This window comes from Canis aureus, chromosome X (assembly GCF_053574225.1).
Source record: "Canis aureus isolate CA01 chromosome X, VMU_Caureus_v.1.0, whole genome shotgun sequence".
In the NCBI taxonomy this organism is placed as follows: domain Eukaryota; kingdom Metazoa; phylum Chordata; class Mammalia; order Carnivora; family Canidae; genus Canis; species Canis aureus.
This window is the reverse complement of record NC_135649.1, coordinates 49,411,911-49,426,025: the sequence shown is the minus strand read 5'-3', so window position 1 is coordinate 49,426,025 and position 14,115 is coordinate 49,411,911. Positions and strand designations below refer to the sequence as shown.

The window sequence follows — 14,115 nt, the reverse complement described above, 5'->3', positions numbered from 1 at the left end:
CATAAGAATGAGATCTTGCCATCTGCGACAACATTGATGGACCTAAAGGATATTATGTGAGAGACATCAAACAGAGAAGACAAAAACCATGTGATTTCACCTGTATGTGGAATGTAAAAAACGAACAAAGAAAACCGAGACAGAATCCTAAGTACAAAGAACTCATGTTTGCCAGAGGGGAGGGGTTTGGGGAGATGTGTGAAATAGGTGAAGAGAATTAAGAATTACAAACTTCCAGTCATAAAATTGGTAAGTCACAGGAATGAAAAGTATAATATGGGGAATATAGTCAATAATACTGTAATAACATTGTATGGTGACAGATGGAGATGGTAACTACAGTTTATCATGGTGAATATCGTGTAATGCACAGAACTGTCGAATCACTGTTGTACACCTGAAACTAACACAACATTGTACATCAAATATAATTCAAAAATACGGAAAGAAAATATGGTATACATGTACAATGGAATGAAATTCAGCCATAAAAAAAGATGAAATCTTGCCATTTGGAATTCCATGGATGGACCGTGAGGGCATTATGCTAAGTGAAGTATGTCAGAAGAAGACAAAAACCATATAATCTCATTAATATGTAGAATCCGGGGAGGGGCAGGGAAACAAACTCAGAGAATAGACTGGTAGTTGTCAGAGGTAGAGGTAGGCAGTGGACAAAATGGGTGAAGGGGGTCAAAAGGTACAAACTTTCAGTTTTAAAATAAATAAGCTATTGGATATAATGTACAACATGGTGACCACAGTTAATAAAATTATATTGCATATTTGAGAGTTGCTAAGATAGATCTTAAAAAAATTCTCACAAGAAAAAAATTATAACTGTGTGGTGATGTTAACTAGATCATTTTGCAATTTATACAATTCAAGTGATTATACTGTACACTTGAAACTATTAACATTATGACAATTATACCTCAATAAAGAAAAAAGAAATGGGTAGAAGTAGCCAAAGACCACTAAAAATATTTGCAAAAGACACATTCAATAAGGATTTTAATCCTCACCAAAAAATAGGTGAAATATCTGACACCTCACCAAAGATACACATTCAGCACATGAACATAAGAAGCTCCACATCACATGTCACTAAGAAATGGCAAATTAAGACAACAAAGGTGTACCACTACATAACTATTAGAATGGCCAAACTCTAGAACAGTAAGTGACACCACCAAATGCTGGTGAGAATGTGAAACAGCGAAAACGCTTTCATTCCTAGTGGGAATGTATATAGCCTCTTTGAAAGACAGTTTAATGGTTTCTTACTGTTGGTGGGAATGCAAGCTGGTGCAGCTGGAAAATGGTATGTAGGCTCCTCAAGAAACTAAAAATAGAGCTACCCTATGACCCAGCAATTGCACTACTGGGTATTTTCCCCAAAGATACAAATGAAGTGATCCAAAGGGGTACCTCCACCACAATGTTCATAGCAGCAATGTCCACAATAGCAAAACTGTGGAAAGAGCCAAGATGTCCTCTGACAGATGAATGGATAAAGATGTGGTGTGATGTGTGTGTGTGTGTATCCACATATATACAGTGGAATATTACTCAGCCATCAAAATGAATGAATATTTGCCATTTACATCAACATGGATGGAACTGGAGGGTATTACACTGAGTGAAATAAGTCAATCAGAGAAGATGATTATCATATGGTTTCACTCATATGTGGAATATAAGAAACAGCACAGAGAATCATAGGAGAAGGGAGGGAAAACTGAATGGGAGTCATTAGAGAGGGAGAAAAACCATGAGAGACTTTTTTTTTTTTTTGAGAGACTCTTTTTTTAAGATTATATTTATTTGGGGATCCCTGGGTGGCTCAAGGTTTAGCACCTGCCTTCGGTCCAGGGCGTGATCCTGGAGACCTGGGATCGAGTCCCACATCAGACTCCCTGCATGGAGCCCCTTTCTGCCTCTGCCTGTATCTCTGCCTCTCCCTCTCTCTGTCTCTCATGAATAAATAAAATCTTAAAAAAAGATTATATTTATTTATTTGAGAGACAGAGAGAGTGAGAGAGCTCACACAAGCAGGAAAAGGCAGAGGGAGGAGAAGCAGACTCCCCACTGAGCAGGGAGCCTAATGTGGGGCTTGATCTCAGGACCCCGGGATCATGACCTGAGGCAAAGGCAGATGCTTAACCAACTGAGCCACCAAGGCACCAAAGAGACTCTTAACTCTACGAAACAAACTGAGGGTTGCTGGAGGGGAGATGAGTGAGGGGATGGGATAATTTAGTGATGGGCATGAAGGAGGGCACATGATTTGATGAGCACTGAGTATTATATACAACTGATAAATTATTGAACACTATATCTGAAACTATGTACTATATGTCGGCTAATTGAATTTAAATTTTAAAAAGATCATATCATTAACAAAAAAAAACCCCATATATGTTTCTGCCATACAATCTAGCAATCACATTCCTTGGTATGTACCTAAAGATGAAAACTTATGTTCATGCAAAAACCTGCACACAGATATTCATAGGAACTTTATTCATAATTGCCAAAACTTTGGAAGCAACCAAGATGTCCTTCAGTAAGTGAATGGACTAATAAACTGTGGTACATCTAGATAACACAATATTATTCACTGCTAAAAGGAAATGGGCTATCAAGCCATGAAAAGACATGGAGGAATCTTAAATGCTTATTACTAAGCAAAAGAGTCAATCTTAAAAGACTACATGCTGTGTGATTCCAAATATATGACATTCTCGAAAAGGCAAAACTATGGAAACAATAAAAAAGATCACTTAGGGGTTGCAGGCAGGGGGTACTGAGCATAAAGGATATTTAGGGTAGCAGAAATACTTTATAGGATACTATAATGATGGACCTATATATAGTTATAAATTTTTCAAACCCACGGAATTTATATCAATAATGAACTCTAAGGTAAACTATGAGGTTTGGGTGACTATGATCTATCAATGTAGATTCATCAATTGCAACCAAAGTACCACTGTGGTGGGAGATGTTGAAAATGTGAGAGGCTATTTAAGTGTGGAAGCAGTGAGTATATAAGAAATCTCTGTATCTTTCAAATTTGCTGTGAACCTACAACTGCTCTAAAAAAAATTAAGTCTTTTAAAAAAAACACATGATAGAAGAAAATATTAGCAAATCATATAATTGGATAAGGGTCTAATATGTAGATATATAAAGAGCTCTTAAAATTCAACAACAAAATGACAACCCAGGGGCACTTGGGTGGTTCAATCAGTTAAGCATCTGACTCTTGATTTTGGCTCAGGTGATCTCAGGGTTGTGAAATCAAGCCCCACATCAAGCTCCACATACAGAATCTGCTTAAGATTTTCTCTCTCCCTCTTCCTCTGCCCCTCCCACTCTGCTCACATTCCCTCTCAAAAAGAAAAGACAATCCAATTAACAAATGGACAAAGGACTTAAATAAACATTTTCCAATGAAGATTTAAATACCTCCAACAAGCACATGAAAAGGTGTTCAACCGAATTATTAGAGAAATGCAAAACAAAACCACAAAGAGGTACCACTTTACACCCACTAGGCTGGCCACAATTTAAAAAAAAACAGAAACAAGTATTGGCAAAGATGTAGGGAAAATGGAACCATGTATATTGTTTGTGGGACTGTAAAATGGTACGCCACTGTGGAAAGTTTGACCCTTTGTTAAAAAGTTAGACACAGAATTACCATATCACCCAGCAATTCCACTCCTAGGTAAATGACTTAAATTCTAAAATGATCTAAAATGACTAATAATGCACTCATCTATGATTACAGTAAATACTATTAATTATTAATTTTTAAGATGTATTTATTTATTTTAGAGACAGAGAGCCACCCAGGCACCCCTGAATTATTTAATTGTATGATTTATATAATATCTGAATATTATAATATATATTATTATATCTTATCTGAAAATAGCTGCTATACACACACACATTCACACACAGATATGGAATGAAGTACTGACATATGCTACAACATGAATGAACCTCGAAATCATTTTGTTCATTCAGTTAAAGAAGCCAGTCACAAAAGACCACATGTTATATGATTCAATTTATAAAACTGTCCTTGACAGTCCAATATACAGAGACAAAATATACACTATTGGTTATCCAGGGCATGATGGAATGGGGAATTGGGGTGGTTAGAGCTAAAAATTACAGGGTTTCTTTGTGATGTGATGAAAATATTTCAAAATTGATGATGGTGATAGTTCCATAATTCTGTGAATATACTAAAAACAATGAATTATATACTTTAAATATGAATTATAGGACATCTGGGTGGTTCAGTGGCTTAAGCATCTGCCTTCAGCTCAGGTCATGATCCCAGTGTCCTGAGATGGAGTCCTGCATTGTGCTCCCTGCTCAGCAGGGAGTCTGCTTCCCCCTCTGCCCTTCTTGCCTGGCTCATATTCTCTCTCTCTCAAAAATAAAAAAATATTTTTTTAAAATGTGAATTATATCACAATTGTTTTTTGTAAAAGAAAAAAAAAAAGAACTGAAACAGAGTACTAGGAGACGAGGGGATTATAACTTGGGTTGAGATAACAAGTTAAAGGTACCAACTATGGAAGCTCTTTCACACATGGAACCCTTGTGTAACAGGATTTACCTCATCTAGTCAACTAAACGACAGGGGTAGATACCCAGCTCACACAGTTCAGATCCAGGACTATGTGATATACATAGACAGCATAGGATTTTACCAGTTGAATATGCAGGATCTGTGTTTTCCATAGTTTAGTGTGTACTTAGATGAAGAATGGCAACGATCTATAGTTCAAACCCACCTTTGCCACACTAGCTTGGCTACTGCCAGATTTCCTCATAGAAACTCTGGTAGCATTTTATTTCCACTGGTCATTGACAATTTGCTAAGGATAATGACAGTGCTTCTTTGCTTCTATTTCTCTGCTTCTGTGAAGATGGAGATTCTTCCCCAGGAAAGAATTGGTATTTTGGTGGACATGCAAAACACCCTCAGTCTTGATATAACATTTAACAGGCAATGAACCAGCCTTCTTCAGAGCTAAAGACTAGCCCCAGAATTACCCTATCAGTGATGTGCAATAGTTTTAGCTACAAGAGGCATAAAGAAATGAGGAACAACAGCAGTACTATCAAATGGGACACAGCTATAGCAAAGCAAAAGAGAAAACGACTACCTAGATTTTCCCAATTCTTTTCCAGTTGTGTATTCTGAAAAGAAAATAAATTATTTTGTACTTTATTCTGTAGGAAATGAGGATGACTCATCTTTCACAAGTTTTCACTTCAACTTAACATTTCTCACATCATTTTCCTCTCTAATTTATTTTAAGGCAGGCAATACACATCTTTGAACAGTACCATACTTTTATTCCCAAGTACTATAGTTTTATTTCTACCACTTCATTAATCTTTCTGCATTGGTTCCAGACCTTGGCTTCCTATCTAATCCCCTCCCTTCACCCAAGTACATGCAAATAAGTTCCTATATTGTATCACTCAAATTTTGAGTAAAATCATTCAATATCAGAGCAGTGCTTTCTATAGAGAGATGATGAAGGCAAGCAATAGAGTTAGTCTTGTTTTACTTTTGAATAGAAGAATATTTTCTGATTTTACTGTAGAAAGTCATTCTGAGTTGTCAAGATATATTTACCCAGTACTGACCTGTTATTCTCAAAGTATATTTGCTATTCCCTCTATCTCTAGATTTTTTTTCTTGGAGCAGCTATGAGGATTCCAATCATAGCCATGGAAGGTAGCACAGAATGAACTGGGAATGGCAATGTGAAATAGTCAATCTCTACTGAAAGATTATAGATACTGCTTTATATTATGGGCCCCAAGTGGCCAATCATAAACAAAGGTTCTAAACTCTAAGACTCAGATACAGCAATCTCCTTGAGGGAATACCCAGCTTTGGACTGAGTTGGAAGTTAATTTCTTATAATAACAGCCAAGAGACTAAAGAAGGCACAGGGAAACCAACTACCTCAAATTTAAGAAGTCCCCTTATTCAAATTCATAGATGACTATAGAGCTATTAGTTTTTATCTCTCTCCTGAATACCAATAAGCTGATACTTAGTAGTATCTTGACTGGGATGCTTACACACATGTTCTTTAAGAAGATGACATTAATACAAATATTTAGGAGATATGTAGGAACATAACCAAATGTTGAATATTTTGAGTATTTACACCATACATATCAAGGGTGACGGCATTCTAGGGAATAAATAGCAGTGTTCAAAAGACAGCAGATTAGGGAGGTATTATAGCACTCCTTGTATTACTCTAGGTGGAGTTTGAAGTTATTTGAATGACAGTCTAGTGAAGAAAATTATAAGAAAAGTATGTAAAAAATTTTAAAAAAGGGGTAAAAATCATGGGAGGAGGTTCATAGGTATAAAAAATGTGGCAATCTTATAGGGGGTGCTGACACTCACGGGCAAGATTTTAGATATCCACAGTGAAATAGGAGGACTGTTTAGGAGAAGAATCACATGATCAAAAGGAAGACAATTTCTTCTCAAAGGCATCACTTTAAAGAGCTCCCCGAACAAGGGGACAAAATTTGCTAGGCGGATAATAAAAAATTTTAATTCTATTAACAAAAAGAGATTTGGGAGGCACATGGGTGGCTCAGTCATTTAAGAATCTGCCTTCAGCTCAGGTCATGATCCCAGGGTCAAGCCCCACATCAGTCTCCCTCCTCCGTGGGGAGTCTGCTTCTCCCTCTCTCACTGCCCCTCCCCCTGCTCATGCTCTCTCTCAAATAAATCTCTAAAAAAGAGATTTGGTGTTCAGTTCACTTTAATATTTCATATTTGAACAACACATTTTTTGTGGTCTTGAGGAAAATATTGATAAAGACTCAAGAGTGGACTGAACCTAAATATGAATCTGGGGAAGAGACAGCTACTTAAAGCCAAAGGTCCCTAGAACTGTCACCTGCTTATAAACCCCCACGTGCTTCTCCAATATGAGGCAGTGATACCACTTACAGCTTCTCTCTTGATGATCTGAAAGGAGAACGTGTACTGGATCACATCAAAAGTATACCTAGGGAAAGAAATACAAGAGGGAAGCTGAACAACATAGGCATCATACAAAAAAGGTGAGGGTTCACAGTTGTTCATGACATTTAGTAGCTAGTTCAGATGAGTAAAGAAATGAGACTAGTAATAAGAGCTAACATATGAAGGCTTACTGTGTCCCAGGCATGGCAAAGCATGTCCTCTGTATTATTTAATCATCATCCCAACAACCACATGAGGTTATTATATCTGTACTACATATGAGGAAACTGAGGTTCACAGACACACAACTATAAAGTGTCAGAGTTGGCATTTAAACCGAACGTTTCCGACTCTTCGTTTATGCTCTTGAATTGCCTCCGAATGTATAGTAAACTATCATTCAGGAGAAAACTGGATTATGATCCTTCCAGTTTTTTCATTATCTTTGGTATTGTTAACTACCTCCTATACACACATACCTTCCAAATGAGTTTCTACTGGCTACTACAACCTATTAGACCTTTCATATTCTGGAAGACATTTTGATTTACTAAAAGGAACCACAGTTCTTTGGAGAAATGACTGATTCTCCAATGGCTGAGGCAGGGAATATACAAAATAGGCATCCCGTAGTGTAAGAAAGTAAGAAAGTGCTCAAAAAAACACAACAATGAGGGCATGCCAAAGGGACATGGGGACCAACGTGGAAAAGCTGAAATAAGATGAGAAACAAAATAATTCTTTCTACAGAAGAATGTGAAGTAATTTTTTTTAATTTTATTTATTTATTCATGACAGATACACAGAGAGAGAGGCAGAGACACAGGCAGAGGGAGAAGCAGACTCCATGCAGGAAGCCCGACATGGGACTCAATCCAGGGTCTCCAGGATCACACCCCAGGCTGAAGGTGGCGCTAAACCGCTGGGCCACTGGGGCTGCTCAAATGTGAAGTAATTTATGTAGTTTCTCATCCTCCAGGAAGTAAAGCTTAATCTTCCCCCAAGCCTTCTTAACTGTGGTATATAAGTGGAAAAAGTAAGTTTACAGAACAGAAACCTGGCAAACACTACTTTGGCCAGCTGATCAAGGCCTTGACATGACATAAGAATGATCTTTCTCCCAAATACCCATAACCCAGCCTAATCAAGAGAAAAGCCATCAGACAAATTCTGAGGCACAGTCTACAAAATACCTGAGTGGGGGAGTTGAGGCAAGACAGCAGAAGAATAGGGGTCCTCAATTCATTTGGTCCCACAAACTTACCTAGATAACTTTCAAAACATCCTGAAAACTTATGAATTTGAACTGAGATATAAAGAGAGAACAGCTGGAATGCTACAGAGAGAAAAGTTTTTGCTTATAACAAGGTAGGAAGGGAAAGAAAGAAGAAAGAAAGAAAGAAAGAAAGAAAGAAAGAAAGAAAGAAAGAAAGAAAGAAAGAAAGAAAGAAAGAAAGAAGAAAGAAAGAAAGAAAGAAAGAAAGAAAGAAAGAAAGAGTAAGTAAGTAAGTAAGTTGGGGAGGGAACCAAGACAAGTCAGGAGAAGCAGAGCCACAAAAGCCTCCAAGGCACAAAACCCCAGCCCTAGGCAAATGGGAACTTTAAAAATCTTCCCCTGAGTTTTCCCTGACAGAAAAGTGCTTAGCAGAGAAATGGGGCAGAAACGCAGGAAGGGCAGTGAAGCATCAAGATTTCTGGAGTCACTAAAAGAGGAGGGGCACCTGGGAGAAAGCTCACCACAAACCATGGTCCAATCTTGGTAAAGGGCTGGAGCGCCGCAACCCTGCACAGCATTTGGAAGAAGCCAGGTGGTTACACAGGCTAGCTTCAGAGCTCCCTTTACCTTAGAGCCTGGCAATGGATGGAGGAAGCTGTCCTCCATTCCCTTCAGGAGAGGTGTTCCCGGGGAGTGTGGGTCAGCAGCACAGGGCCCTGGATCCGAGTACACCAAAGCAGAGAAAGCTGCCTATCCTCTGCTCTCCCTGGGACAGGCGGAAGCGGGGAGGGCAGAGGAAAGCAAGAACTCTCCGCCACTGGGCACCCCTCAAGCTGTTCAAATCACTGCACCCATGACTCCCCCAGGAGCATCTAGGCCAATGTGGACTGGGACACTGCGGTTAGTGACACAGGGAGCTCGACTCCAGAGCAGGAAACCTGGCCACTGCCATTTTTTTTCTCTTCTTTTTACCTTGCACCTGGGAGAGGTGAGGCCTCTAGGGAACAAAGGATTCACAGGATAAACAGCTCATATTAAGCCCAGCACCTGGCAAGGGACAAAGCATTTCCACCCATAGACACCTGAGAATCAGAGCAGCAGACCCTACTCTCAGGAGAACTACTGGAAGAACAAGAGGAAAGCAAGTTTACTGAACAAGCAGCATTGGAAAGCTCCAGGACAGAGGGAAAATAGAATATAGAACTAGAGGATCTGTTTTTTTCATTTCTTCATTTTTAAAATTACAACTCAATTTTATATCAGGTTAAAAATTTCTAATATGTTTCCTCTTTTCCCACCTTAACTATAATATTTTACCAACTTGTTTTTAAGATTTTTCGTTTTTGACTTTCATATTTCTACAATTACATGTCATATATTTTTTCACTTCTGGATTCCCTTCAACGTATTCAACTTAATTTTGGTAGATATATGAAATATGGGCTTTTGTTTTTTGTTTTCTGTCTCGTTTTGCTTTACAGTAGTGGAAGTACCTTCTAACACAAGACAAAAATACACCCAGAATGAAGTGGAATGTTGTGTTGGTTCATTCTGTGAGATTATATTCTCTATTCCTTCCCATTCTGCACCCATCTTTTACTTTAAGTTTTTCCGGTTGATGTTGGGTCTATATATAAGTATTACTGGTTTATATAAATTTCGGATTGAGCATCTTCTGGCATACAAAACAAAATACACTCAGAACCAAGAGAATCACCCTCTAGGTCCCCTCAGAGAGACTATATTCTCTCTCCACCACCTCTTACTCACCAACACCATCACCCCTTTGTCTTTCTTTTTCTTCTTCTTGGTTTATGGCTTTTTATTTTTACTATTTTGTTTTTCACTTTAGCGGTCCTTTTGTTTTATTTTATTCTGTTCTGCTTTTCCTTTTGTTTTCTGGTCTCTGACTTCTTTGGAATCATGTAGGGCGTATTTTACTTAGATCATGGTTGATATTTTTAACACAGCTTGCTGATACAGCCACTCTGCACTGGAAAAAAATGACTAGAAGAAAGAATTCACCACAAAAGAAAGAACCGGAAGCAATACTCTGCCACAGAATTACTGAAAGTGGATTTAAATACAATATCAGAAATTCAACTCAAAAGTACAATGAGGGGCAGCCCCAGTGGCTCAGCAGTTTAATGCTGCCTTCAGCCCAGGGCATGATCCTGGTAGACCCGGGATTGAGTCCCACATCAGGCTCCCGGCATGGAGCCTGCTTCTCTCTCTGCCTGTGTCCCTGCCTCTCTCGCTCTGTCTCATGAATAAATAAATACTTAAAAAAAAAGTACAATGATAAATTTACTAGTGGCTCTCGAAAAAAAAGGTAAAGGACTCTAGAGACTTCATTACTGCAAAAATGAAATCTAATCAGGCTGAAATTAAAAATACTTTAACTGAGATGCAGTCCAAACTGGATGCTCTAACTGCTAGGATTAATGACATAGAAGAGTGAGTGACAAGGAAGACAAGTTAATGGAACGGAAGGAAGCTGAGGAACAAAGAGGAAAAACAATTAAGAGCCCATGAAAAAGGATTAGAGAAATAAATGATAGCTTGAGAAGGAAGAGTATACATCTAATTGGGATTCCAGAAGAGGCTGAGAGAGAGAGAGAGAGCCACTGAGTATATTTCAACAAATCATAGCTGAGAACTTCCTTAATTTGGGGAAGGAGATGAGCATTCAGACCCAAGAGATAGAGAGGACACCGCCCAAAAATCAATATAAAAAGTTCAACACCTCGACATTTAATAGTGAAACTAGCAAATTTCAAAGATAAAGGGAAAACTCTTAAAGCAGCGCAATACAAGAGATTCTTAACTTATGGGGGGAGAAATATCAGATTAACAGTAGACCTCTCCACAGAGACCTGGCAGGACAGAAAGGGCTGGCATGATATATACAGGGTACTAAATGAGAAGAACATGCAGCCAATAATACTTTATCTAGCTAAGCTGTCATTCAGAAAGAAGGAGAGATAAGGAACTTCCAGGATAGTCAAAAACTGAAAGAATACATGACCACCAAACAAGCCCTGCAAGAAATATTAAGGGGGACCCAGTAAAAGAGAGAGGGAACCCAAAGAAACAATCTACAAAAACAGGGATTGAATAGGTAATATGATGACACTAAATTCATATCTTCTAACAGTTACTCTGAACATGAATGGCCGAAATGATCCCATCAAAAGACACAGGGTATTGGACTGCATAAAAAAGCAAGACCCATCTATATGCTGTCTACAAGAGACTCATTTTAGACCTAAGGACACCTCCCAGTCTGAAAATGAAGGGGTAGAGAACCACTGACCATTCAAATGATCCTGAAAAGAAAGCTGGGGTAGCAATCCTCGTATCAGATAAATTACAGTTTATACCAAAGTCTGTAGTAAGAGATGAAGAGGGACACTACATCATACTTAAAGGGTCTATCCAACAAGAGGACCTGACAATTAGAAATATTTATGTCCCATATGTGGGAGCCTCCAAGTATATCAATCAATTAATTACCAAACAGATACTTAGATAATAATACACTAATAGTAGGAGACTTAAACGCAGCACTCTCAGTAAGTGACAGGTATTCTAAACAGAACATCACCAAAGAAACAAGGGCCTTAAATGATACACAGGACCAAATAGATTTCACAGAAATAAACAGAACTTTCTACCTGAATGCAACTGAATACACATTCTTCTGATGTGCACGTGGATCTTTCTCCAGTCACAAATCAGGTAACAACCGATACCAAAAGATTGGGATGGTGCCCTGCATATTTTCATACCACAATGCTTTGAAACTAGAACTCAATCACAAGAAGAAATTTGGAAGAAACTCAAAAACGTGGAGGTTAAAGAGCATCCCACTAAAGATGAATGGGTCAACCAGAAAATTAGAGAAGACTTTAAAAAGATTCATGGAACCTAATGAAAATGAAAAATTCCATTCAAAAAATGAATGAAAAAAAACATTCAAAATCTTTGGGATGTCATCATATCAGCAAGAGAAAAAACAAAAACCACAGGATCCTCTCAATAGATGCAGAGAAAGCATTTGACAAAATACAGCATCCATTCCTGATCAAAACTCTTCAGAGTGTAGGGATAGAGGGAACATTCCTCAGCATCCTAAAAGTCATCTATGAAAAGCCCACAGCAAATATCATTCTCAATGGGGAAACACTGGGAGCCTTCCCCCTAAGATCAGGAACAAGACAGGGATGTCCACTCTCACCACTGGTATTCAACATAGTACTAGAAGTCCTAGCCTCAGAAATCAGGCAACAAAAAGAAATAAAAGGCATTCAAATTGGCAAAGAAGAAGTCAAACTCTCCCTCTTCGCCGATGACATGATACTCTACATAGAAAACCCAAAAGACTCCACCCCAAGATTGCTAGAACTCATACAGCAATTTGGCAGTGTGGCAGGATACAAAGTCAATGCCCAGAAATCAGAGGCATTTCTATACACTAACAAAGAGACTGAAGAAAGAGAAATTCAGGAGTCAGTCCCATTTACAATTGTACCCAAAAGCATAAGATACCTAGGAATAAACCTAACCAAAGAGGTAAAGGATCTATACCCTAAAAACTACAGAACACTTCTGAAAGAAATTGAGGAAGACACAAAGAGATGGAAAAATATTCCATGCTCATGGATTGGAAGAATTAATACTGTGAAAATGTCAATGTTACCCAGGGCAATTTACACGTTTAATGCAATCTCTATCAAAATAACATGGGCTTTCTTCAGAGAGTTAGAACAAATTATTGTAAAATTTGTGTGGAATCAGAAAAGACCCTGAATAGCCAGGGGAATTTTAAAAAAGAAAACCAGAGCTGGGGGCATCACAATGACAGATTTCAGGCTGTACTACAAAGCTGTGGTCATCAAGACAGTGTGGTACTGGCACAAAAACAGACACATAGATCAATGGAACAGAACAGACATTCCAGAAGTGGACCCTCAACTTTATGGGCAACTAATATTCGACAAAGCAGGAAAGACTATCCACTGGAAAAAAAGACAGTCTCTTCAATAAATGGTGCTGGGAAAATTGGACATCCACATGCAGAAGAATGAAACTAGACCACTCTCTTGCACCATACACAAAGATAAACTCAAAATGGATGAAAGATCTAAATGTGAGACAGGATTCCATCAAAATCCTAGAGGAGGACACAGGCAACACCCTTTTTGGCCAGAGTAACTTCTTGCAATATACATCCATGAAGGCAAAAGAAACAAAAGCAAAAATGAATTATTGGGACTTCATCAAGAGAAGAAGCTTTTGCACAGCAAAAGATACAGTCAACAAAACTCAAAGACAACCTACAGAATGGGAGAAGATATTTGCAAATGACCTATCAGATAAAGGGCTAGTATCCAAGATCTATAAAGAACTTATTAAACTCAACAGCAAAGAAACAAACAATCCAATCATGAAATGGGCAAAAGACATGAAGAGAAATCTCACAGAGGAAGACATAGCACATGTGCCAACAAGCACATGAGAAAATGCTCCGCACCACTTGCCGTCAGGGAAATACAAATCAAAACCACAATGAGATACCACCTCACACCAGCGAGAATGGGGAAAATTAATAAGGTAGAAAACCACAAATGTTGGAGAGGATGTGGAGAAAGGGGAACTCTCCTGCACTATTGGCGGGAATGCGAACTGGTGCAGCCACCCTGGAAAACTGTGTGGAGATTCCTCAAAGAGTTAAAAATAGATCTGCCCTATGACCCAGCAATTGCACTGCTGGGGATTTACCCCAAAGATACAGATGCAATGAAACGCCAGGACACCTGCACCCCGATGTTTATAGCAGCAGTGTCCACAATAG

General features: G+C 38.5%; 1 protein-coding gene across 27 annotated transcripts in view; it reads right to left on the bottom strand.

Moving 5' to 3' along the window:
* The window catches only part of LOC144308451 (uncharacterized), a 54,143-nt gene that overhangs the window by 17,921 nt on the left and 22,107 nt on the right, over positions 1–14,115 (bottom strand). For 14 of the 27 annotated variants that reach the window (XR_013374918.1, XR_013374917.1, XR_013374913.1 and 11 more), the window contains one exon: positions 7,028–7,085. Coding sequence is in view for 14 of the 27 variants with exons in the window: in XM_077888956.1 (XP_077745082.1) it covers positions 7,069–7,085 (17 nt within the window). In the remaining 13 variants the exon portion in view is untranslated. The other 13 variants (XM_077888947.1, XM_077888950.1, XM_077888951.1 and 10 more) reach the window with 6 other exon arrangements.